At 46.6% G+C, this 27,415-nt stretch overlaps 1 protein-coding gene across 2 annotated transcripts in view; it reads right to left on the bottom strand.

Moving 5' to 3' along the window:
* PLXNB1 (plexin B1) overlaps positions 1 to 27,415 on the bottom strand; it is a 198,222-nt gene that overhangs the window by 52,622 nt on the left and 118,185 nt on the right. The window contains exons 7-16 of one of the 2 annotated variants that reach the window (XM_067540464.1): positions 27,069 to 27,201; positions 26,136 to 26,292; positions 12,584 to 12,692; positions 12,324 to 12,481; positions 10,695 to 10,792; positions 9,808 to 9,933; positions 8,534 to 8,656; positions 4,661 to 4,754; positions 3,755 to 3,921; positions 2,656 to 2,807 (exon numbers count right to left, since the gene is read on the bottom strand). In XM_067540464.1, coding sequence (XP_067396565.1) covers positions 2,656 to 2,807; positions 3,755 to 3,921; positions 4,661 to 4,754; positions 8,534 to 8,656; positions 9,808 to 9,933; positions 10,695 to 10,792; positions 12,324 to 12,481; positions 12,584 to 12,692; positions 26,136 to 26,292; positions 27,069 to 27,201 — 1,317 coding nt within the window. Of the gene's footprint in view, positions 1 to 2,655; positions 2,808 to 3,754; positions 3,922 to 4,660; positions 4,755 to 8,533; positions 8,657 to 9,807; positions 9,934 to 10,694; positions 11,565 to 12,323; positions 12,482 to 12,583; positions 12,693 to 26,135; positions 26,293 to 27,068; positions 27,202 to 27,415 lie in introns of both variants that reach the window. The other variant, XM_067540454.1, reaches the window with a different exon arrangement.

Genomic DNA, 27,415 nt, shown 5'->3' with positions numbered 1-27,415 from the left:
CCCTGCACTTGTTTCCCTGTGGCTTAAGCCTCCTCCCACCTGCCTGTGTTGACCAGCCACATTCTTACAGCTTCTTCCTGAAACTGATCCCCTAGATATACTGTCCGGCTACCTGACTCCCTTCTCCGTGGACATTTCTGTCCTATTTCTGGCTCCAGCCTCTGAAGATGGTTCTTGTTTCCCCCTGCCTCTTCCTTTAAAGATGCCTTTACAGGTCTTTAGGCTCCAGCTACTCATGAATCATGAAGCAGGCCCTCAAGGAATCCATTTTAAGACACTTGGAAGAGAGGAAGGTGATCAGGAACAGTCAACATGGATTCACCAAGGGCAAGTCATGTCTGCCCAACCTGATTGCCTTCTATGAAGACGTGACTGACTCTGTGGATGTGGGGAAAGCGGTGGACGTGATATACCTTGACTTTAGCAAAGCTTTTGATACAGTCTCCTACAGTATTCTTCCCAGCAAGTTAAAGAAGTATGGGTTGGATGAATGGACTATAAGATGGGTAGAAAGCTGGCTAGATCATCAGACTCAAGAAGTAGTGATCAACGGCTCAATGTCCAGTTGGCAGTTAGTAACAAATGGAGTGCCTCAGGGATCAGTTCTGTTCAACATCTTCATTAATGATCTGGAGGATGGGGTGGATTGCACCCTCAATAAATTTGCAGATGACACTAAGCTAGGGGGCGTGGTAGATACACTAGAGGATAGGGATAGGATACAGAGTGACCTAGACAAATTGGAGGATTGCGCCAAAAGAAATCTGATGAGGTTCAACAAGGACAAGTGCAGAGTCCTGCACTTAGGATGGAAGAATCCCATGCAGAGCTATAGACTGGCTAAGCAGCAGTTCTGCAAAAAAGGACCTGGGGGTTACAGTGGACAAGAAGCTGGACATGAGTCAACAGTGTGCCCTGGTTGCCAAGAAGTCTAATAGCATTTTGGGCTGCATTAGGAGGGGCATTGCCAGCAGACTGAGGGAAGTGATTATTCCCCTCTATTCAGCATTGGTGAGGCCACATTTAGAGTATTATGTACAGTTTTGGGCTCCCCACTACAGGAAGGATGTGGACAAATTGGACAGAGTCCAGAGGAGGGCAACAAAAATGATTAGAGGGCTGGGGCACATGGCTTATGAGGAGAGGCTGAGGAAACTGGTCTTGTTTAGTCTGTAGAAGACTGAGGGTGGATTTGATAGCAACCTTCAAGTACCTGGAGGGGGGGCAGGTGTTCCAGGGAGGATGGAGCTAGGTTGTTCTCAGTGGTGGCAGATGACAGAACAAGGAGCAACGGTCTCAAGTTGCAGTGGGGGAGGTCTAGGTTGGATATTAGGAACAACATTTTCACTAGAAGGGTGGTGAAACACTGGAATGGGTTACCCAGGGAGGTGGTGAAATCTCCATCCTTAGAGGGTTTTAAGGCCCAGCATGATAAAGCTCTGGCTAGGATGATTTAGTTGGGGTTAGTCCTGCTCTGAGCAGGGGGTTGGACTAGATGTGACCTCCTGAAGTCCCTTCCAGCCCTAATTTTCTATGATTCTATGAAGAGTCTTGACATCATGTGCTCTATCAGCCACTTGCTGGCCACCAGGGCTCCATGGAGAACAATTTGGCTATCTCTGGCTAAGAGGATTTTGCCATCTGAAAGCTGCCTTATCCGCACCCTGGTTTTGCTGGTAGGTGGAGGCTGTCATTATGATGTTGCTCCTGCTCTATTTAAGAATAAGAATCATGGTGTCACCTCCACCAACACTATATCCATACTAAGCTCCATGTTGGCTGCGGTATGATATAGTGTTTTTTCAGCTGTGCAGCTTTCACTAGCCACAGCCTTTTCCAACAGCCTTGCAATAGCAACACCTGGCCTTGGGATCACATGACTCAGTTACTGCAATTCCACTGAGCCGGAACAGCGCTCCTCTGGCACTGGCAGCTTGTTCAGAATATGGCAGCATGATGTGCTCACTGGCTTGAGTACATGTGACCAAATTAAACCTGTTCTGAGCTCTCTGCATGTGATGCCTGTCAAGTGATGAATTAACCTTGGGCTTGTTGGTCTTTAAAGCCTGTAGAACTAGGCCCTGGCTGTATCTCATACTTCCTCTCTGAGGCTCAGGAAGCCTGCCTTGTGTACCCTGCACTCTCTCCCTACAAGGAACCCCACTGTTTCATCTCAGGTCATCGGGTCTTTACTGCAGAGAAGCTCACTCCCCATTCCATTGGGTCTCAGCCTCTTGCCTCCTAACATTTAACTGATGCCTACAAAGGTGTTTTGGCCTTTCCTGGACACGTCCCTCCTTCCCCCTCCCTGTTTTTCAGAGTGTATTTTTTTCAGTCTGACATTTTTATCAAGATTGTATCATGCTAGTTGTTTTTGTTGTGCATGATGAGTGCCAGGGATCAGGCTTCTTTAAAAATAAACTGAGCATCTGTTCAAATTCAATGCCCAAGTGCTGAGTGGGTGGGCAAAATTGCTTTACTCAGGTGTCACTGCCTTTGGGAAGGTGCAAAAGGTAGCTCAATGCCTGGGGCAGATGGTTTTGATCCAGGTTACTGTAGCTATGGAGGGAGAGGGAAATTACCCCATGCTGATGTCAATGGCCAAGTGGGAAACCCAATGTCTCATTCCCTGGGGGAGTTTCACAGATACTCTACCTGCTGGAGATTTCATATTCTCGAGCATCTACAGCACAAGGAATTCCTGCAACAGTAACAGTTTCTGCAATGTCCTGATGTTTTTGGCCAAGGTTTGAGCCAGCAATGGTGAGTCTAGTGCCACCTTCAACTGGTCCAGACAGGGGATAAACCTGCAAAGACACCATGCATGTGTACATTTCATAGCACCTGAGATCCCCACAGACTGGCAGCCTAATCTGGTGCTGGACCCAGAGCAGCCCCAGCTCTGTCCCCTTCCTGGGCTGGACATAGGAGACTGTTTTTGCTGTCCAAGACTTGTGTCAGGTTCTCTTACCACAGAGTAGCTGCTCTCACATCACAAGCATGAAATGCTATAGATGAGAGTCCTAGGATCTGTATTCTCCTCCTTCCCACACTATGGTCTTATCACTGATCTCCACAAAGGTGTAATTCCATTAAATACTCCTTTAAAACAACTGTGATGGCCCACTCTTTGCCTACTCACTGATGCACTGACTGCTTCTCTGGGGGCTCTGGTAATGGGGAGCTTTTGTATAAGCTGTTATTTATTACTTGTATTGCAGTAGTGTCCAGAGACTCCCTCCCATAGGTTCAGTGCCCCACTGTGCTAGGTGCTGCACAAAAACACAATAAAAAGATAGCTCATGCCCCCAAGATTTTATAGGATAAATTAAGAAAAGAAGCATAAAGTGGGTGTAACATGCAACTGGAGAAAGGACAAGGTGACAGCAAGGGGGACACAGGATTGCAGACACTTATTCTGTGGTAATCTGCAAGGCACAGGTCAAAATATTTTTTTTTAAAATACACCAGAATTATTGTTATTACGCTCTGATCTCACTGCATCTTGTGCACCTTCATCATTTCAGGCTCAGCTGTCACTATGCTAGCCTAGCCCAGTCACTGACTTCACATAGCTAGGGGATTCACTTTTTGGACCTCATCCCCAAGTCCTGGATCCAGCTGTCTCCTGCATGTTGGTCTGAGGTGTAAACTGGTCTGAGGTATACATTTGTTGTTTCTTTCATCTTGGCTACTACTTCTGGGACCTCCATTGCCCTGTAGGGCAGTACAGTAATGAGTAGTGGTTACTCACTGAATAAATGAGGGGTGCAGGACACATGTCCTCTATCTCCTCTCTGCAGGACCCTCGGAAGATGCAGCTGGGCCGCTCCCCTCCACACCACACACAGTGATACTTGGGATCAGCTGTTTGGCAGCGGCTGCAATCAGAGTGTCCCACGGAGCAGTTATAAAGAGTCACTGCAGAGAAATAACATTTAAAGGGGCATCTATGAAAATCCCAACAATGCACAGAATGACCCCAACAACCAAGCATCTGGCACCGACACACAAAATAACAACCACTCAGAGCCTCTTACCCTCCAGGTTTAAGGGCTGCCTCCAGGGGCGGCAGGTGAAGCTTCACCTAAGGGAGGCTAGCACCTTGTCCTGCCTCTTCTGCCCGTGTTCCTGCCCACACTGCAGCCCCACTCTGCCCAAGGCCCCGCTCAGTCCCCTTCCCGCTCACTGCGTGTCCCTCCTCTCCCACTCCCCTCCCTGCTCAGACCCCCTGCCATTGCTCACCGTGTCCCTCCCTCCCTGCTTGGGGCCCCCACCCCCACACCTCCCTTTCCCTGAGGCCTCTGCCGCTTGCGCTCTCCACCCCTCCCCTGAGCTGAGCTTATTTATTATGCACCATGCAGGTTCCCAGGCAGCTGAAGAGGTCGTATCTGCGACTCAGCTTCCCGGGTAATCTCCCTGCGGAGTCCAAGGGACCCAGGAAGTTGAGTAGCAGATACTGCCACCTCAACAGCCCGGGAACCTCCATGGCACATAATAAATAAGCCCACTCCCAGCAAAGCAACCATGGTCCAGGTGTCCAGTAGTGGGACTATTGTAGGACACCCCCGAACACGAAAATCTCATTTTAAATTTTCCCAGCTACCCCATGTCCCATTCCCCAAATCCCTCTTATACTGGTGAGGTGTCACTCTCCTACCATAGAGATCTGCAGCACTGTCCACTCGGAGGTGTTGCTTCCTTTGCACAAACACCACAGCATTGAATTCAAGTTGAGGTGCCAAGTAACTATACTGCAAAGAGACCAGAATGCCAGAGTATCAAAGGGACCAAATAAGGCCACTAACAAACCAGCTGAACAAACAGAAATGCCTTAGTGATTCACACAGCAGTAACACACACACTCCAGCTTATAACCTTCGTTTTTCATGAAGACACAAAGGACCTGATTCTCAAAGATGGGTAAGGTACATGCAAATGTATATATGCATATAGCTATTTGTGTGCCTAACTGATCCCCTGCAGATGCAAATACCCAACTGTGTGTTCACGTGTTATTTGTGCAAAAAACTCTCTTCAGCTGAGACATCTTGTGACAAAGTGGAAGTAGCCTAAAGCTGACTGACCTCTCTGTGCACTTGGTCAGCGTCCCCACTTGAGCCAAAGTGATGAGGTCATTGATTAAGTACCAGGTGATTAACCAATCAACAGTGGATTCAGCTCATCAGCTGAGGATGGGTGAAAGATATGGTGGGGGTGGGGGTTCTGGAATGAAAGGCCAGCGAAGCCCAAGATCTCAGACAACTGCAATCTCTTCCCACCTCTCCACTCTGTGCCTTGGTAGTAGGTAAAGACTTGGGAAAAAGCGTAAGGCTGTGTGGAACAAACACTTGTAAAGTGTGTTGTAAATAAAGCCCATGGTATTGACATTGCCACTGGACTGCATGAGGACTCTTTGCAGTAAGGAATCCAGAAGTGGGGGCTTGTCTGAGATCTTCCACTCTCTAGTGTTGGCGAGGGCTGGAGAGGGGACATGACGAAAAGGGGCAGTGGACCAGGCACCATGGCAGAACTTGTGCGCTGGGCAGTGGAACAGCAAAAGAGTTTCAACAGATCTAGCGACAAGCAAGACAGTCCTTGTTATCTTGTCAGGCAGAACAACAACAGAACCTACAACCATTTATTACACACCAGGTGCAGCAACAGCTCCTGGAAAATCTGAGGAATGCCCTAGCAGGGAGTAAGCAAGAACTGGGTGGTGGACACAGGACTGTGCAAAATGGATCCAACGGATGACCTCAATGCCTTTTTGTGGACATTCAAGAGGGTGGCTTGAGGAGCAGGCTGGAAGAAGAGATGATGAGATAATTGATTAAGTACCAGGTGATTGACCAATTAACAAGGAGATTCAGCTCGTCATCTGAGGATGGTTAAAAGAGAGAAAGGAAGATGCAGGAGGGGACAGGCAAAGGCTGGAAGGAAGGGTCAGCGAAGCCTAAGATCTCAAAGAGGTGAGATCTCCCCCTCTTTTCTGCTCTGTGCCTCAGTAGTACATAACCTGGGGAAAAGCCCTCTGCTGTGGAGAACAAACACTTATAAAGTACATTGTAACTAAAACACATGCCATTTGTGGATGAGGACTGTTTGCAGTAAGGAATCTAGGGTGAGGGAACCACATCCTGTGTCACACCTACATGGAGATGTTACATTTACAATGATAACTAAAGTAAATCCACAGACCCATGAAGACATGCCCATGGCTAAGGCATCTGAATGCTACTTGTGGAATGTAACCTATGTCCTACCTCCCACTGCCACTGTGTTAATTACCTCACTTGTGCCTTGTCTAAAAACTGAGACAGAGAGCTCTTGTGCAGGGCCCTGTCTGACTAGTTCCGTATCTTTGCATTCTAAAAATAAATAAATTCAACAACAACAATTATGAATTGTTCATAATTCTAATTCATAGATTCACAGACTTTAACGCCAGCAGAGACAATGATGATCATCTAGTCTGACGTCCAGCATAACACAAGCCATAAAGCCTACTCCAGTAATTTTTGCATCAAGACCATAACTTCTTTGAGCTACAGCATCTCTTTCAGAAAGACAAACTGCCTTGACTTAAGACTGTAAGTGATGGAGCACTGACCACATCCCTAAAGTAAAATGTTCCAATGGTAAATCATCCTGATTGTTAAAAATTTGCACCTTATTTCTAATTACAAAAGGACTGACTCTGCATAAGGATTTCGATAATTTCTTTTTAAAGTGCTTATCTATTAATGACACCAAAAGCAACCACAAAAGGTGCAGACAGGAGATTCAGAGTGTTGCCAGCACCTGAGCTGAGCCAGAGGCCCCAATGGTGACAGGAGGTTCTTCATCAGGTCTCTCTGTGAACACTGAAATCACCAAGAAAAACCAGTCAGGGGCCCTAAAGTCACAATGGAGAGGAACTAACAGCTAAAGCAGGGCCACTGTGATCCACAAGAGTAATCTGACAAACAGTACCAGTCCCTCCTCACCCCTCACTTGGGACTTAGCTCCTATCGCCTGGGGAGGTGGATTCCCTACAGCAGTGGGAAAAGGAAGCATCAACACTGGTGCTCCAGCAGCACAGCTGCAGTGTCGTAGCTGTGCCGTTGTAGCACCCATAGTATAGAAAAGTCCTCAGTGAAGCTGGGACAAAGCCCATGGCTGAAGGCAATGACACTGCACAGGTGCCAAGGGGCTGCATGGGCACCATCAGGGGGAGAGGTGTGAGCAGCATAAAGCCAGGTGTGACTGAGTCTGGGTTGGGGGAGTTTTGCACAGCCTCTTCCTGCTTAGCTGGATCCCCTTTGCCCCAGGGTCACTGCAGTGACAGACAGAGCCCACACAGCCAGTGTCAGAGCCACTTTGCAGAACAGTACTCTTCCTGTTCCTGCAGTTCGGAACGGAGAACTCTCCCTCCCTGCACAGCAGGAAGTGGAAGAAGCTGCTGCTTCAGGACCGAGAGAAGATGCCCATGCAAAGGCTCCTCTCCACACCTCCTCCAGCTAGGGGCAAAGGAACCTTTGTAACTAAAAGATATGCTTTCATTCAACCAGGAGTTATGGACTCAATGCAGGAGCCACTACGGTGCTAAAATAATCATAATGGGCCTTTCCAGCATTAAAATCCATGATCTTTACCTACGATGCCCATGCCGCCTCCTGATAACGCCCTCACCAAGCCTCTGATACCCACCACAGGAGTCAAAAGACTCCAAGTCCTCACCCAGTGCCCATTTTTCAACCTTCTAGGCCTCTCAAAGGCAGTCACAGAAGCTGCTACAGCAGTTTGGTGCCTAGATAGGGACCTCTAGGGACAGCTGCAAGCGCCATCCACTCCAGGCCATTTACAAACCCTCTCCACATGCCACACAGCAGTACACACCCCTTCTCACGCCCTCCAAAACCACCCTCAAATCTCTCATCCTGAGAGAAACAGCCCACACTCTCTGGGCCCATATTCCTCTGTCTCTTGCTGCAAAAGCTACGAGTAATACATTCGTGTTTATCTCTATAGCACCATCAGCAGGCTGGAATGGTACCAGATACAAAACCCATGATTGTGTCTATCTTACTTTCTGTTATTTTGATTTTCTGTCCCCCGTGACAGAAAAGCCCACAAACAGGTAAACAAAGCCATTGCTAGTGGGAGTGACAGAGCGCTAAATGAAGGGGCAATGGAACTAACCTGCTAGATAACATAGGGATGGTAGTGAGACACAGTACAGGGAGGCATTATTTTCTGCCACAATAATGGTGTCATCACCATACTATGGCACAGCTAACACTAACTTTCTGCCAGTGGAAAACTTTTAATTATTATTAATTGTCTTACAGCAGCATCAGGGATCAGGGCCCCTTGTGCCAGGCACCATAAAATCACAGAACAAAAAGATGGTCCCCTACCACAAAGAGCTCACAATTTAAGTAATTTTTTGTCTCCTCTCTAGTTAGAACAAGAGGATCAGCAACAAAAACCTGGATGAGATTGGATTGGTGTGAAGTCTGGGATGGCTTCTGCCATCTCAAATACTTACCTGCTGTAGCTGACACGTGATGTAGCAGAGTGATCGGTTTGCTTCCTCCCCCTCAACATAAGCATCCATCACCACTGTCCTCCCCTCCAAAATCAGGACACACTCATAGTCCCATTGCTGATCCTATAGCCAGGAAGAGACACACCAGCTTCACCAGTATCCATGCACATAGCCAAACCTACAAACAGAGACTTCCATGCACACACCACTATGTTCCCCCATATAACTTCTCCTCCTGTTCCCATATCAGTGCCCTTTTCTATGCCACTCCCTATGCATGCAACATGCTCCAAGTTCCCATTTGCCTCTTCAGCCTGCATTCTAGGCCCTCTTTCTTCATGATCCCCATATGAGAGGAATCAAATCAACACCACAAGCAAAATAATACCCAGAAGACAAACACTGTATGCTGAGGAAAGGAGAGGGTCCCTATCAAGAGGCTTTAGCCCAGAAACAGGGAGATTAGAGAAAAAAGTCCAAAGAAAAAGAATAAGAAAAATGAGCCAGTGCATGTTGGTCACCAACCATGCTTGTATGAGCAAGACACTCTTCAACAGAGAAAGGTAACAATTAGTCTGTAACTGAGAGAAATAGGCTACATGCCCTGAACCTGTCAGATTCCAGCTGTGGTTTCTATGTGAGTCTTTCAAGGACTGTCATTCCAGAGGTTATTAAAGTAGTCTTTGATCTTTGGAGACAAATATGATTTTCACCTGTGGCTGCAAGAGCAGTCCAAAGGAACCAGAGTTTTTAAGGATTTGTAAGGCTTAATTTTACCTCAGTTGTAGAAGCTTCAGGTATGGCATAAACACACGGACATTTTACTATATCAGGAGGAAGGGACAGGAGAAGGAGAAATGGAAGAACTGTGCTTAGTTTTTGAGATTTAAAATGGAATGAGAAGGAACTCAGCAGGGACCCAGCCTGGGATGCACAACCCCCACATGCAGAAAAGTTTAAGGATAATCTCACTGGTGCAGCCAAACCCTGACTCACTACTGCTCCAAAGATGAAAATGCCCCATTCCCCCTCACCAGCCACTGAAGTCCCCCCCAGAGATGAGGTTCGAATCCTCATCTTGTTACCAAAACAATCCTGAAGCTTGCCAGCTTGCACCTATGACAGCACCTCAGCAGTGTAGGAATCTCAGCGCTTCAGCAAAATGGGTCCTTAAATGTGATGCATCTAGGAATTGAGGTGCCAGAGGCTGCCCAGAGTGTGTCTTGCTCTAAGCAAATCTCTTCTCAGTGCTCAAGGGAAATAACAGCACATACCTGATACAGATGGAAGTTTTTCCCCAGCAGGGTTATCTTCCGCTCTACGTTGACTGGCAGCAGAGAGGATCCCTGAATGCCCTGCACACAGGGACAGGCTCTGGGACCCCAGCTAAACTCCTCATTCTGAAAAACAAACACCCATAGAGAGCAACTCCACTGCCACAGCACAGGGCATCGAGCATGACTGGAGCAATTAACGCAGGCAAATATGGAAATGAAATCTCAGTCTAACAGAAGGGGAAGCTGGACTCACTAGGTATGTCTGCACTTGCAGATGGGGGTATGATTCTCAACTTACCTATAAGCACTCACATTCATTCAGTTAGCGTGCTAAAAACTACAGTATAGCTGGGTAGCCCAAGCAACGATGAGTGGTGGCATGGGCTAGCCATGCCAAGAACACACTGACAGGCTCAAATGGGTTTGTAGTAAGCATGGCTAGCCTGTCCTCAACCCCTGGTACTGCCAGGCTACCACAGCTACACTACTATTTTTAGCATGCTGGTTCAATGACAGCTACAGTGAGTGTGTCTATGCAAGCTGGCATCACAGCCCAGCACCTCCTAGAATAGACCCAGCCATTTACTACAGAGCTAAGGAATGCAGTATAAGAACCGAAAGACAGCGAGCAGGAGAAAGCAGACATTTTGCAAGCCCTAGGAATGGTGTACCAGGAACCCCCTCACGTGCGCACTGTATAGCTTCCAGGCAATTGCAGGACTCCAAGTAAATGGCCATGTTACAACACCAAAGACCCCTTCCTTCCTCGGGTTGCCATTTCCCCTTCTTGTGATGTAATGTCTCTCAATTCAGTGACCTGCACCTGAATTTCAAAGTAGATCATAGCACTAAAGGAAGGTCTGAGCACTGCATCAGAAACTCACCAACTCCAAAAATCCCGGGACATCATACTGATAGTCTAAACCAGGGTGCAGGATTCTGGGGAAATCAGGGGCATCCCTCTCCGAAGAGTCTCCATCGCCTGAGAGAAGAGTGGAAGCAGAGAAGGCTGACGTATCATTCTCGGTCTGCAGCGAATCCATCCAATCCTCTGTGTCCTTGAGCGCTGTGCCTTCCCCAAGTAGCCAGTCTGGAAGGACTGAAGATGGGACCTCAGAGGCAGCTACTTCAGTCTCTAGGTCTCCTGGGAAATCAGCAGAAGAGGTGGAGGCACTTGGAGTTCGGTTGGAGGTGATAGGAGATGGGATGGCAGATGTGGGTACCTCAGAGGTTGGTAAAGACACAGTGGGAGGCCAGGTGGAATTGATTATATCAGGGAGAGGGGTTAATGCTGCCACAACTGGCTGCAAAGTATTGAAGGCAACAGTGGTGGGTGGGTCAGTGAACCACACTTCTGGGACTGTGGCTGGTTCAGAGGTAGGCAGAGCTGTGTGATCTGCAGTCTCTGTTGGGTTGGTAGTGACAGGCACTACAGTAGGATTTGTAGCAAGGCTGGTAGTAGCGGGCTTGTCTGTTCGGGGTAGCACTGTGGATTCAGTGGTGGTCCCAAGAAAAGTGAGAACAGCTGTAGTTGGAGTTGCTGTGTGTGTGTGGCTGAATGTCCCTGTGGGATGAGCAGTCATTGCAGAGACTGCTGGCAGAGTGGTGGGGCCTGATTCTGTGCTGGGGGTGCGGGTAACTACTATAGTGACTGGGGAAGTGATGGGTTTTGTGGCCACAGTAAGAGTGTTAGTGGAGGACATGGTGGTGGAAGCAGCTGAAGAAAGAAATGGACTTGAGGTTGGAATCTGTGTCTGAAGGGACCATTGACATGGGGATAGAGCGAGAAAATCACAGAGTGAACATGAGAACAGCAGCATGTGAGAGAAAGACACAAGCGAAAAACAACAGTCAGTTAGATTTCACGGTGAAGGGGAATTCCCAGGAGACCCTTTGACCCTTCAGAGATTTCTACTGAGATGGAGATGCGCCTCTCATACCAGTTGGCTCCACTGAGTGCAGAAAATAAAGGCTAATACTGCACATCCTAGAGAGAGACTCTGCAGGGCCGAAACCCTCAGAGTATGAAGGATTAGCCCAAGTGTCAGCTTCTCCTCTTGAACAGCTTCATCCGCCCTTCCTTACACCAAGAGACACCTGTCCCGCCCAGCTGGTACTCCCTGCCTATCTCCTTCAACCTGCAATGTGCCCCTCTCCTCAGGTCAATTCTCTCTTGCTCCCTGCCTGCCTCCCTTCTATCAGTTCCCCAATGGTCTCCTCCCAACCTCCTGATGCCTCAGAGCTTCCTCAGATGCCTCACCTAAGGATCACAGGTTGTGCAGGTTCGATGAGTCATGACTCACTTTGAACAAGAGGCCCATCCTGCCTCATTGCCCTGATGCTGGAAACCTTTTCTCAGCCACCACCCCACAATTACCTGTGAAATCTCTACAAAGCAGCCAGTCTTTGACGGTTCAGGAGCCCCCCATTAATATCAGAAGGGGACAGATACTCCTCTTGACACTCTCAGCCCCACAGTAGCAAGGTAGCTGCCATCCAATTTGAGTAAAAACCTAATCCTTCTGGCATTCTTAGCAGACAGGACCTATGCATGAGACAAACCCTTTCATTGTAGATAATGGTTCCCTCTTCACAAGTTGCTTTGTGCGTGCAGTGGTGTTCGTGGATACACCAGTTACATCCCCAGTGACTGCTCACACATCCTTGGCACCTGAAATGACAGCAAAAGAAGAGTCGCTGAGGAGGTCCAGCAGATAGAAGGGAATGGCCAAAACCTTGGGTAACTATATACAGGGAACCAAAATGTACTCACGGTGCTGACTTCCACCGCAAGGCCACTGCAGCACAGTCGTAGAAAGAGAAATCCACCGAAGCTATGAAGACATCATGGAAATGCACCACTAGCTTTATGGTTATGTGCTCTGAAAATGGAAATAAAAATGGTACCTCTAAGATACTGGAGCTGCGACAGGTCCCCATGCAGCAGTATTGTTAGATAGACAGACAGATAGACATATGATACTTTATGGAGGGACACATTGTCTCCATGGTTTAGCTGGGAAGCAAGCCTCCCACCATAAGACTGATTTTCATACTCCCTTAACTTAATTAAAACCAAGCCAATGGAAATCTTATATATATGTCACATCCTGCCATTGCACAAAGAGGTTTATTACACAAACTTTGAGGTAAATCAGGAAAGGTGTTTACAAGGTCTTTGGATTCAAATTTGTTAGAGACACAAGAAGTTTTGTCTGGCCTGATTTCAGGTATCTTTTTACCTACAAACCCCAAAATGGTCTCATTCTCTTTGTCTCCCAGAGTATTGGAGCATTTTCACTGGTTTCTTGCAGATTTGATGGCTGAAGAAATATTCATACTTGTTACCAAAGACACAACCAATGCCTCATGCAGCCACATTTAATACAGGTTGTTTTTATAAGCAGTTCCCAGTGTTATTGCAGACATGTTGGTCCCAGAATATGAGAGAGACAAGGTGGGGAGTAATATCTTAATTGGACCAACTTGTGTTGGTGAAAGAGACAAGCTTTCAAGCACTGTGTAAACTTGAAAGTCTGTCTCTCTCACCAACGTAAATTAGTCCAGTATAAGATATTACTTCATGCACTTTGTCTCGCTGTGTTTATAAGCACATTTATCACCTTTATTCAAAAAAGCACCCTCTCACCACGCTGGACACAGACACTTGCTCTCCAAACAAAAGGGAGAGCCACACAGCCAGCTGATCTCCAGGCTTTGCCATAGCTCAGTGAGCTGACCAGGCTGCTCAGCTACCAGTCTGCAGGCTGGGCTGCCCTTCCCATTGGAGCTGTTCAGTCAGTTGTTCACAGCCTCTCTTCCAGACAGGCTTTATTTCTGTATCTGAATTCATACAAACACTAAAATCACCTCTATTCCTGCATCTAGGAAACAGCTCAGTATGGCCCAGGCTGGGCTCTTCACAAGAGGACAGAGGTGAAAGGTACAGTTGAGAAAATATCTGACTAAGGGCTGGCCTGCACTACAGAGTTTTGTCAACACAAGTCAGCTTTTGGTGATGTACACACTGCAATGCTCCGCCAACCAACAAAATTCTCCTGCTTCAGCATCAAAATAAAACCACCTTGATGAGAGGCACACAGCATTTTGTGGCAAAGTTAGAGTGACAAACTGTCAGTGTAGATGCCGTGCACTGTAACTGGGCTCCAGGAGCTATCCCACAATGCCAACCCTGACTGCTCTGCTCACTGGTTTGAATGCTGCTGCACTGCCCTGCATCCACCTACACAGATCTGAGCCCTTGCCCTTTGAAAGCCCCAGGAAGTTTTGACATTGCTCAGTGTGGAGAGCTCCCACAGCCACTGCCCAGCTGAGCTTGCCAGCTCCCGGCAGTACACGGGCTCCTTATTGACTCAGACTGTAAGGTCAGATGGGACCATTATGATCATCTAGTCTGACCTCCTGCACAACGCAGGCCACAGAACCTCACCCACCCACTCCTGTAATAGACCCATAACCTCTGACTGAGTTACTGACATCCTCAAATAATTATTTAAAGACTTCAAGTTACAGCGAATCCGCCATTTAGACTAGTTTAAACCTGCAAGTGTCTCATGTCCCATGCTGCAGAGGAAGGTGGAAAACCCCCAGGGTCTCTGCCAATCTGACCTGGAACAAAATTCCTTCCTGATCCCAAATCAGTTGGACCCTAGGCACGTGGGCATGACCCAGCAGCCAGACCCTTGGGAAAGAATTCTCTGCAATAACTCAGAGTTCTCCCCATCTAGTTTCCCATCATGGGCCATTGGAGATATTTGCTGCTAGAATTCACAGATTGGCTACATGCCATTGTAGGCACTCCCCTTATACCATCCCCCTATAAACTGATCAAGATCAATCTTGAAGCCAGTTAGGTTTTCTGCCCCCATTACTGCCCTTAGAAGACTGTTCCAGAACTTCACTCCTCTGATGGTTAGAAACCTTCGTCTAATCTCAAACCGAAACTTGTTGATGGCTAGTTTATATACATTTGTTCTTGTGTTCACGTTGGCGCTTAACTTAAATAACTCCTCGCCCTCCCCGGTATTTGTCCCTCTGATGTATTTATAGAGAGCAATCATATCTCCCCTCAGCCTTCTTTTGGTTTGGCTAAACAAGCCAAGCTCTTTGAGTCTCTTCTCATAAGGCAGGTTTTCCATTACTCAGATCATCCTAGCAGCCCTTCTCTGCACCTCTTCCAGTTTGAATTCATCTTTCTTAAACATGGGAGACCAGAACTGCACGCAGTATTCCAGATGAGGTCTGACCAACGTCTTGTATAATGGGACTAAAAGCTCCCTCTACTGGAAATACCTCGCTTGATGCATCCTAGGATTGCATTAGCTTTTTTCATGGCCACATCACATTGATGCTCATAGTCATCCTGTGATCAACTAATATGCCCAGGTCCTTCTCTTCCTCTTCCAACTGATGTGTCCCCATCTTTTCCAATAAAACTGATAATTTCCCATGTGGAACCATAGCAAATGCCTTACTGAACTCTAGGTAAATTAGAATCATAGAATATTAGAGTTGGAAGAGACCTCAGGAGGTCATCTAGTCCAACCCCCTGCTCAAAGCAGGACTAACCTCAGCTAAATCATCCCAGCCAGGGCTTTGTCAAACTATAGCTTAAAAACCTCTAAAGATGGATTCCACCAGCTCCCTAGGTAACCCATTCCAGCGCTTCACCACCCTCCTAGTGAAAAACGTTTTCCTAATACCCAACCTAGACCTCCCTCACTGCAACTTGAGACCGTTGCTCCTTGTTCTGTCTTCTACTATCATTGAGAACAACCTAGCTCCATCCTCCCTGGAACCCCCTTTCACGTAGTTACAGGCTGCTATCAAATCCCCCCTCATTCTTCTCTTTTGCAGACTAAACAAGCCTAGTTTCCTCATCCTCTCCTCATAAATATTGTGCTCCAACCCCCTCATCATTTTCGTTGCCCTCCACTGGACTCTCTCCAACTTGTCCACATCCTTTTTGTAGTGGGGGGGCCCAAAACTGGATACAATACTCCAAATGCGGCCTCACCAATGCTGAATAGAGGGGAATAATTACTTCAATCCATCTGCCAGCAATGTTCCTACTAATGCAGCCCAAAATGCTATTAGACTTCTTGGCAACCAGGACACACTGCTGACTCATATCCAGCTTCTTATCCACTGTAACCCCAGGTCCTTTTCTGCAGAACTGCTGCCTAGCCCGTCGGTCCCCAATCTGTAGCTGTGCATGGGATTCTTCCGTTCTAAGTGGAGGCCTCTATATTTGTCTTTGTTGAATATCATCAGATTCTTTTAGCCCAATCCTCCTATTTGTCTAGGTCACTCTGTATCCTATCCCTACCTTTCAGGGATCTACCACTCCCCCTAGCTTAGTGTCATCTGCAAACTTGCTGAGGGTGCAATCTACCCCACCCTCCAGATCACTGATGAAGATGTTGAACAAAACCGGCCCCAGGACCGACCCCTGGGGCACTCCGCTTGTGACCAGCTGCCAACTAAACATTGATCACTCCTCATTGAGCCCTATGCTCTAGCCAGTTCTCTATCCATTTTATAGTCCATTCATCCAACCCATACTTCTTTAACTTGCTGATAAGAATACTGTGAGAGACCGTATCAAAAGCTTTGCTAAAGTCAAGGTATATCATGTCCACCGCTTTCCCCACATCCACAGAGCCAGTCACCGCTTCCCAGAAAACAATCAGGTTGGTCAGGCATGACTTTCCCTTGGTGAATCCATGTTGACTGTTCCTGATCACCTTCCTCTCTTCCAAGTGCCTTAAAATGGATTCCTTGAGGACCTGCTCCATGATTTTTGCAGGGATTGAGGTGAGGCTGACTGGTCTGTAGTTCCCTGGATCCTCTTTCTTCGCTGTCTTGAAGATGGACACTATATTTGCCTTTTTCCAATCATCAGGGACCTCCCCCAATTGCCACGAGCGTTCAAAGATAATAGCCAATGGCTCTGAAATTAGATCCACTGCATTTCCTTTGTCTAAAAAATCTGTTATCTTCTCAAAAAAGGACCCTTCTCCTGGGTCTGTGGGAAGATGAGGCTGTGGGAGAACTTGGAGGGAATCAATCCTGCCCTCCTATGGCAGGTATACAGGCAGCGCATGCAGCTGCTCAGGGAGGAGTGTGGAGAGACTCCTGATGTGCTGTGCATAGTCAGGGAGGGAGGCGGGGGCTGATGTCAGGGTGTCCCCTACCTCCACTAGTGTACACGTCTCCGCTGAGCTGGGGTGGGAGGGGGACAGAGGGACACCAGTTGTCTGAGCTCCAGCTTCTGCCTCAGGATTAGTTGCTTCTCACTGCTGTCTGAACTTAAAGAGACAGCGTGCAGACACACTCATTGTCCCCCAACACACACTTCTGTGGGCTTCTTGTGTTTGTGCTCAGCAGTGTCAGTTTGGCTGACGGGGCAGCTGAAAAGCAGCTGTCAATCTAATAGGATGCCCATAGAACGATGGGATTCAGAAACCTTCATCCTGTGATGCTGCGACTGTCCCATTAGGCATTGCAAACCCTTCCCAAAGCACCCTGCCTGCAGCTGCACGGTGGGATAGCTACCCACAGTGCACTGCTCTCTGTGTCAGTGCAACCGCTGGTAGTGTGAATGCAGTCCACCGACACAAGGAGCATAGTGAGGACATGCAAAAGCAGTTTACTTACAGCAGTGGCTGTTCGCCGGCATAACTTGTGTTGACAAAACTCTAGTGTAGACAAGGGCTAAAAGGTGGGTGAAACCAATTGTTGCAATCACCTGCAGATCAATCTTGGGCAAGGAAAAGCCACCAAAACCACCAGGCAACATGGCGTTGACAATTCCTGTGATTTTGTCACAGAGCTCATGATGTTCGGTGTTTTTTAAAAGTTCCCATGATTTCATGAATGCTGGAATCAAATTCTTAAATACTCCCTGTTCCAAAATGCCTACCACTTCTCATTACCTTTACTGGGGCTGAAGCCAACCTGGGCTCAGTCAAGATGGCTTCCATTTCCCTAGTTTTCACATATGAAAGTGAGGCTGCACCTAATGAAGATGGCCATCAATTCCCCCAGTTTTCAATGGGAATGAAGTCAGGCTACCTTCAGGAAGATGGCCACAGCTGCATTGGCAGGGGCTGTACAGAAAACTAAGAGGATGGAAGAATGTGGGGACCAGAAGGGGTTTGTAGGGAAAAGTAAGGGATGAAGGAAGGGACCCTGAGGGGGATGCCAAGGAACCAGAATGCAAGGAGGGAGACTGAATGGACAGGAAAATATGGGAAACAGGCAAGAGGCTGAAGAAATCCAGGAGGAGGCTAAGGGGATGCAGGGGAATGGAGAGTGACAGAGGGAAAATGAAAAGGGTAGCAAGTGTAAGGGAAAAGGGGCAAAGGTTACTGTTAGAACAGCTGGGGACAGGAGATTGTGGGAGAAAGGACTCTGGAGGGTGCAGAAGAAGATGGGGAAGGGAGGGAGAGAGAGAGAGAGAGAGAGAGAGACAGATGAAGGGGATAGAAGCACAGCTCCCCATCCCAGGAGAGAGGAAGGCCAGGCCCACACTTCTGCCTGTGCCTTTCAGATTGAGCTGTGACCTTAAGATTTCACATCTTTGGGACAGTGGCTTCCTCCACACAGTTCAAAGAACAGAAAGCAAATAAGAAAAAACACATTTGAGGTTTTTAGAGACCTCATGACTTGTAAGCCAGTCTCATGATTTTTTTGGATCTGACAAGTTTTTTGAATGCCTGTGGCTGGCAGTTTCATTTGCTACTCCCTACCAAGATGAAGATGTGAATCCATCTCAGGGGTCCCGAAACGACGAAATTCTGCAAGTAGATGCCATTGAGTAGGGGTGGCCAACTGTGGCTTGTGAGTCATATGTGGCTCTTTTACAGTTAAAGTGCGGGTCACGGAGCCCCCTATGTCCCCCATTCTCTGCCAACCAGAGTAAGGTGGGGAGCTCGGAGCTTCTGCCCTGCGGCAGGGTGATGGGGTTAGAGGATTCTGCCCATCGGGGAGGAGGGTTTCAGGTGGTCAGTAAGTTTGCCAAAGAATAACATTATAAATGTTACCAGTTCAATCTGTCCAATGCCCCTGGCAACGCAGCTGACTGTTCACTCCAGTGCTGTGTCACTCTAATTTTCAGTCATTCCTATAATGGTGTGCCCAAGCACTCCACTGGAGAGACGATTCAAAATGTTGATACAGATCATGGGCAAGAAGTTTAGCCTGATATGAAGCCTACATTTTCTTGACTTATTTCCATTCTATTGTTCCTGCTGTTACCCCATTTCACCACTCCCTTGGTTCTTATCCTTTGAATATCAATGCACAGGTCCTAGTTCCCCCTCAGCCTTATCTCAGCCAAGCTGCATATATAAAATCCTTTAAAACAAACCTTTCCAGTCCACTAATCATTGTAGTTGATCTTCACTGAATTTCAATTCGTCAATATCTTTTGGATTCAGTGGTGTCCAGACCTGAACACAGAATTCAAGGTACTGCCTGAGTTGTGTTGGATAGAGGGATACTGCACCCTCCTTGCTCTGCATTCATAACCAAAGGCTAGCATTTTCTGCTGCCATATTACACAGCAGACTCATGTCTAATGTGTTGTCCATAATCACCTTTGGGCCCTAGGTCTCTTATAGCCTTTGCTTCTTCATAAGTATTTCCCTCCTATTGAATAGGAACATAAGACTGGATGAGACCTCCTGGGTCACTGAGTCCAGTCCCCCACTATTGCAGGCAACCACGTCATATAGCCCCATTCATTTGTTTGCCCCTACTACTCCTATTGGGGGGCTGTTCCAGAACCTCACTACCCTGATGGTTACAAATCTTCTTTTAAATTCCAGCCTAACTTTATTTATGACCAGTTCATACCCATTTGTTCTTACACCAGCATTGTCCTTTAGCTTAACCAGTTCCTCTCCCTCCCAGGTGTTTACCCCCGATACATTTATAGACAGCAATCATAACTGCTCTCAGACTTCATTTTGCTGGGCTAAACAAGCCAAGTTCTTTTTGGCCTTGTCTACACTAGAAAGTTGTGTCGATGCAAGTTACAGCAATGATCCAAAAACGCTGTAATTACAACACTTGTGCCTGTCCACAGATCACTCATTGTGTCGCTGAAGCACATCCACAGTTGGTGCTCTGGCATCGACAGTGAGTAGTGCACTTTTGGCAGCTAACCCACTGTGTAACTCGCCAACTTGTGCTGCTAGGAGTTGTGGGAAGGCTGAGAGGATCGCAGTGCATCATGGGTGCGGGCTCAATGTCCCATGATGCAGTGTTTTCTGTCCCATTATTCCATGGGTTTCTGACAGCGTTTCTCGGCATTTTTCAACGGTCCCAGTTTCTTGAGCACCCACGATCTCTATCTGAAATGATGGATCCTGCCCAGCTCTCCAATGTTGTCGTCAGTGTTCTGAACACATCATGGCTCGCCATGCAGTATATCATGGGTTCCCAATCACAACAGGAATCCGAGGTGCCTGACCTGCTGTGTGCTATGAAAACAAACAATGCTGGATTACTGTTTGCATTCATGGAACATCTACACATGGTGCACCAATGCTTTTGGGTGCATGAAACAAGCACTGAGTGGTGGGATCGTATCGTTATGCAGGTCTGGGATGACGAGCCATGGCTGCAGAACTTTCAAATGCGCAAAGCCACTGTTATGGAACTCGCCCCTGCCCTGCAGTGCAAGGACACCAGAATGAGAGCTGCCCTCTCAATGGAGAAGCATGTGGCAAACGCCGTGTGGAAGCTGGCAATTCCAGATTGCCACCAGTCGATCGCTAATCAATTTGGAGTCGGGAAGTCCACTGTTGGAGCTGTGTTATCGCAAGTGTGAAGGGCCATTAATTGCATTCTGCTGCAAAGGACAGTGACTCTTGGAAAAGTGCGTGAAATAGTGGATGGCTTCGCAGTGGTGGGATTCCCTAACTGTGGCTGGGTGATAGATAGTACGTATATCCCAATTTTGGCCCCAGATCATCTTCCAACAGAATACATCAATAGAAAGGGGGTACTTCTCTGTGGCACTGCAGGCCCTTGTGGATCACCATGGGCATTTCACTGACATCAACGCAGGTTGTCAGGGAAGGTGCATGACGCACACATCTTCAGGAAAACTGGCCTGTACAGAAAGCTGCAAGCTAGGACTTTCTTTCCAGACCAAAAGATTCCAATGGGGGATGCTGAAATGCCCATAGTAATCCTGGGAGACCCAGCCTACCCATTACTGCCATGGCTCATGAAGCCTTACACAGGCAACCTGGATAGCAGCAAGGAGTGCTTCAATAACAGGCTGAGCAGGTGCCGAATGACCATTGCATGTGCGTTTAGCAGATTAAAAGCTTGTTGGCAATGCCTTTATGGTAGATTAGAACTAAATGAGGAAAATAGTCCCATGGTTCTAGCCGTCTACTGCGTGCTCCATAATATTTGTGAAGCTAAGCGTGAAAAGTTTCCCCCTAGGTGGAGCACAGAAATGGATCGACTTGCTGCTGAATATGAACAACCAGATGTCAGGGCTATTAGAGGGGCAAAACGGGGGGGCATTCAAATCAGGGAGGCCTTGAGGAACTATTTTGACAATGAGCATCAATAAGGTGTGTCTGTAATCAGCACTGTGCCATGCTATGACTGCTATCCAGCTTGCACCATGTATCAATGTGAGGTGCAACCACTGGGTGGAAGGGACAAATAAAGATTGCTTATTCTTCCCAGAGTATGCCTTTATTAAATAACAATTATTCACAACACACATGTAAAGCTGAGCTGGAGGGGAGAAAACTGTGAGCTGGGTGTAAGTCCAGCTATCGTTCTGGAAGCTGTCTGAAGGGGTGGAGTGAACGGGGTACCAAGACAGGCCAAGAGTTTGGTAGGAATGTATGGGTGGAGTTTGAGGAGGACACGGAAAGCAGTTCTGTATTGGTTGCAAGGCAGGGCGAGCATGCATGAATTCAGTCTGCAGTGCTATGAGTGACTTTAGCAGCTCCATTTGTTCCTCCATGGCTTTTATCATGCATTTGTGACCTGCTATCACTCGCTGCTGGTTTTCCCTCCTCTTCTGCCTATCAATTTTCTGATAAAGTATCTCCGTGCCCGTTTTTATTTTTTTCCCTGCCTCAGTGGACTGGAGGAGTTCTGGGAACATCTCCTCTTTGCTTCTCTGTGGTCATTTTCTTATCAGCTGCAGGCACTTGGCAGGTGTGAAGGGGTTTTCCCTCAAGGGCACTTCTATAGAAGCACAATAAATAATGAACAGAAGCGCTACTGTGAGTGCAATAACTGCATTGTTGCATTACTGTAAAATACACCTCTTTCTCACTGTCCTTGGCAAGTGCACAGCTCGACAATCAATCAGGGCATGGTGAGTGGTGTTTGGGGGAGGGGGCACTCAAGCTCGGGGAAAGGTTCTGGGTGGTTGTTTGAGGGTACTGATGTAGGTAGATAGGGACAAAATTTCAAATTGTGCCACCATTTTCCACAGGCGGGGCAAGAAGCCAATCTTTCACTCCTGAGAGGAAGGGTACATCTCCCCCATGCGAGCAACTTCAAACCGGGTCCTTATGATGCTCACCTGTGTGCAGCTTTGGTCCCTACACAAGTGATTACTGACTGACGAGGGAAAATTTTCTACATCTGGGGAAGAAACAAAGCAGTTCTGTCAAGGAATCTCCAGCAGAGGATTGGCGAGTACCTCCAGGAAAGTTTCCTAGAGGTCTCTCTGGAGGATTCCCATGAAATCTCGGTGTGCATTAACACACTTTTCCACCGCACTGCCTAGCAAACAGGGAAATGGAAAGCTCATGCAAACACAACTATTCTTGTGCACTTCTATCTGTCCAACCAGCAGTATAATGCAACAAAGCAAAGGACAGCTGTACCTCATGTAACCGAGCAGCATCAGCTCAAAACAATCACTTATCCAAGCTCCCCTCTCCTACATCCTGCACGCCAGAGCTGGAGTGATAGGACTGACTCGAACCCTCCAGGGTTGAGAAGAGGTCCTGGCTCCCTATGTGAGCAAATGACCTGGTCCCCTGCGCCACATCATTTTCCAACTTGACCTCCTCATCCATGACTTCTTCATCAGGGTTGAGTCTGGTGTCAAGGAGGGTGGTGAAGCACTGGAATGGGTTACCTAGGGAGGTGGTGGTGGAATCTCCATCTGTAGAGGTTTTTAAGGCCTGGCTTGACAAAGCCCTGGCTGGGATGATATAGCTGAGGTCAGTCCTGCTTTGAGCAGGGGGTTGGACTAGATGACCTCTGAGGTCCCTTCCAACTCTAATATTCTATGATTCTATGATTCCACTGCCTCTGGGCCCACAGGTCTCTTGGAGGTGGAGGTCATCGCTGACGATAGCTTCCAGATTCTTATAGAAGCGGCAGGTCTTTGGCTGTGCGCCAGAGTAACACTACTAATCTTTTGGTATTCCTGCCCCAGCTCCTTTATTTTTACACAGCACTGCAACATGTCCCTTTCATAGCTCTTCTCCGCCATTAAACAAGAAATCTGACCATACATATTGAAGTTCCTTTGGCTGGAGTGGAGCTGAGGCTGCACAGCCTCCTCTCCCCAAACATCGATCAGATGCAGAAGCTCCAGTGTGCTCCAAGTGGGAGCGCTTTTGGTACATGGAACCGCCATTGTCAGCTAGGAAGATGCAATGTGAGCTCTCCAGGCCAACTATGTAGGAAATGGAATTTCAAAAATTTCAAGGGGAAGGAGCAGATGGCTGCAGGGTAGCGGAGTTCAAACTGATGGCCAGAGTGGTCAGGATGGGCATTGTGGAACACTTCCTGGAGGCCATTTACTGTGACATAATCAAGCCTGGTGTCCACACTAACGCTTTGTTGCTAAAAGTTTATTGCAAAAAGCTCTATGCATCTCATTGAGGTGGTTTTATTTTGTCGCAAAATCAGGGGAGTTGGGTTGGGGCGGGGGGATGATGATGATGATGATGATGGGATTGCAGTGTGTACACCACCATTGTTTTGGCACAAAAATCTGACTTTGGTCGACAAGACTCTAGTGTAGACCAGTCCTTAGTCTCCTCTCCTAAAGTAGGCCCTCCATTTCCTCGATCATCCTAGTTGTCCTTCTCTGCACCCATTCATATTAGAATATTTCTTGAAAATGGGTGACCAGAACTGTACACAGTATCACAGATGAGATCTTGCCAGTGCCTTATACAATGGCATTAATACTTCCCTATCTCTACTGGAAAAACCTTACCTGATACATCCTGGGATCTCATTTGTCTTTTTCCTCACCGCATCACATTGGTGGCTAATAATCTTCCTGTGACTGACTAATACAACCACAAATTTCTCCTCCTCTATTGTTTCCAACTGATGAGCTCCCATTTTATAATAGATATTCTTGTTATTAATCCCTAAATGCATGACTTTGCACTTTGTGCTATTAAATTTCATCCAATTTCTATTACTCCAGTCTTCAAGGTCATCTAATCCTTCCTGTATAATATTCTGATTTGCCACTGTACTGATGATGACTCCCACCTTGTGTCATCTGCAAATGTCATTAGCACAATTCTACTACTTGTGCCAAGGTCATTAGTGAAAAGATTAAATAGGATCATCCTCAAGACTAATCCTCGAGGAACTCCACTAGTAATCTCCCAACAGTTCTCCCTCCAGAACAACCTGTTTTCCTCTCCCCTTTAGCCAGTTCCTTACCCTCTTAACATTCTTGTAGTAACCACATCATCATCTTAACTAATAATTTCCAATGTGGCATGGTATCAAATGCTTTCCTGAGGTCCAGATAGATTAGGTCTACTGTGTTCCTCTTGTCTAAAGAATTAGTTATCTTGTCAAAGAAAGATATGTTAATCTGGCATGATCTAGTTTTGGTAAAACCCATGCTACATTTTATCCCATTTTCCATTTATTTCTATGTCTTTAATCATTCTCTCCTTTAAAATTTGTTCTAAAGCCTTGTATACCACTGGGGGCAAGCTAACAGGTCTATTGCTCCCAGATCACTTTTTTTCCCTTTCTTATATATATGTACTATATTTACTTTTCTCCATTCATACGGTACTGCCACCAATTTGATGGATTAAAAATTCTCATTACTGGATTTGCAATGTCATAGGCCAGTTCTTTCAGTATTCTGGGATGGAGATTATCTGATCCCCCTGATTTGAATGCACTTCTGATGTGGTAGTTCCATTTCTATACACTCATTCCCATCAACCATCCTACCTTTGTCCCCATGTTCTACATTATCATCCTTATTGAAAACTGATGCAAAATACTCATTCAGTTTTTGGGCCATACCTCGATTATCCTTAATGTCTACCACATCCACCCTACATAGCAGTTCCACTTCTCTTCTTGTTCTCTTTTTATTTATATGGTTAAAGAACCCTTTAACTATTTGTTTAATTTCCTTTGCAAGGTCCAAGGTTATTTTTTTACAATCAGCTCTTCTGAATGTCACTGGTTACCAAAACCAAATTTAAAATAGCATCACCTTTTGTTATCTTAATGACTTTTTGGTAACAAAATAGGTGAGCTATCACATACAGGAGTAACTGGGCCCTACCATTATTAATAGCATTTGTTCTCCTTACCATATCTGGGAAATGAAAGTCTCATTGAATGACAATTCCCAGTAGTATTTATCTACCTAATTCAATGGCAAAAAACTAAGTTACCACAGAGTTAATGTTGCTTGGTATTATGTTATCCCTTTGCAGAAACTGAGCTGAACAAAACTCAATGCACTGATAATATTGTCCATACAACCTTAACTCTTCCCTCTTTCAGAAATACCCCAATACGCCCATTCACACGCATACCATTCCTCCACCAATCATTGCTGAAATGCACAAACTCTTAAGCTCTTTTACAACCCATTCGCTCTCACCCACAGGGCAAAGGGACAAAAGGAAAAAAAGACGATTGCCCACACCACCTTCCTTTTACCCTTTTTGAGCAATGCCTCAGTACATACATAGATATACTCACACTGGCCCTTGGTACTTTAAGATTCAGGCAGTTCCAGATCCTGGTGAACACTCACATTTAAACAGCTTCCCAGAAAGAATACCACACATGTACAATTTAAAAACATGTGACAGACTTTTAAAATTCCCTTACACTTACTCACAGGATATCAACTCAACCTATACTTTCACTTAACCATCATTAAAGCATTAGAATCCTCTCATATTCCACCTCACCACAGACATTCTGACAAATTCAGGTGTTCCTTCTCCTGAAGATTTTGTTTACCGGTCACTTTATACTTCACTTGCAGAGAATGTTTAACTGACCTGTTCCTGTTTGCAAAGCTGGTGCTTGGCTGGGATCTGGGGAAGGACACATGATGCCTGACTCTGTCAGCACTGCTGGACTCTCGTAATCTTCAAAGTAACATGAATACGATTCTTCCTCATGCAAGGATGGCAAATCCAAGATAGTCAGGAAAATCTGCCAATCAAATATCGACCAATCCATAACTTGTTCCTTCATAATTTACACTTTTCTAGTTAATATACTCGTTTTCCTAATCTCTCATTTTCAGAACCAGACAAACATGTTATGGATCCATCCACTGTCTTTCTAAAATGCCTCCTACTATTGTATCTAATCTAATTATCCTTGTTGCCCTTTTCAATGCCTTCTCCCATTCCTTAATGCCCTTCCTGTTAGCAAGCACCCAAAGCTGTGCCCAGTTCTCTAGATGGGAGCTGAGTTGTCACCAGCTCTGGGCACATTGACAAAATTCTCATCAATGAGACACCTGTGTCCTATTGGCTTTTCTAGCAGATGTCATATACCGGGCTGATGATTTTAACTTTCTGTCACTATTCTTTTAATAATCAGCATCATGAAGCTTTAGAAATCAATCTACAGGCATGCTTATACTTGCCAAGCCAAGAACAGACTTCGCAGTAGCAGCACAAGGCCAGTAAGAACCCCGCACATTTATCATTCTGATATGAATGTATGCACAAACACCTGACTTTAAACACAGTCAGGATGGAGTCCATCCCTCCTCGGGCCATCATGACAAATAAGCACCCTGAATAAGGCACACCCTGAATGAACTCCAAAGTTTAGTGATTCAGCTCCCATTGAGGTCAATAGAAGACTTCCTTGTTTACACCAGAACTGGAGGTGGCCCACCATCTACAAACGTGAGAGGAGAAAGTCACCATTCTTATCCCAGAGGTACATTTTCCTAGTAGAATATCACTGCTCACATTTCTCTTTTCTTCTCTGCTGATATTAGCTGGACTTAACGACTGGATGGACAAACACTGCTGTGTAGAATTAAAGCTCCAGAGCCACTGCTCACTCACTATGGACATTGAGCACTCAGAGCGACGGCTGCACCTGAAGAAAAACATATAGGAAACCATCAGTGCACTTCCCAAAACTGAGGAGGGGATGCATTCTTTGCTACAATATGGCTGTGAGCAGGACTCGCCCCAGCAAGAGTGGTAGGCAAACCAAACACACCAACTACAGTAGAGACAACAAGCTGAAGTATGTAGCCTCAGTAGCACCAGCAGTGCTATGGGAATCCAAACTCAGGCATGAATCGGAA

This window comes from Emydura macquarii, unplaced genomic scaffold (assembly GCF_026122565.2).
Source record: "Emydura macquarii macquarii isolate MOO-44397 ecotype Brisbane River unplaced genomic scaffold, CSIRO-AGI_Emac_v2 contig_71, whole genome shotgun sequence".
In the NCBI taxonomy this organism is placed as follows: Eukaryota; Metazoa; Chordata; order Testudines; family Chelidae; genus Emydura; species Emydura macquarii.
This window is presented reverse-complemented; position numbering and strand designations above follow the sequence as displayed.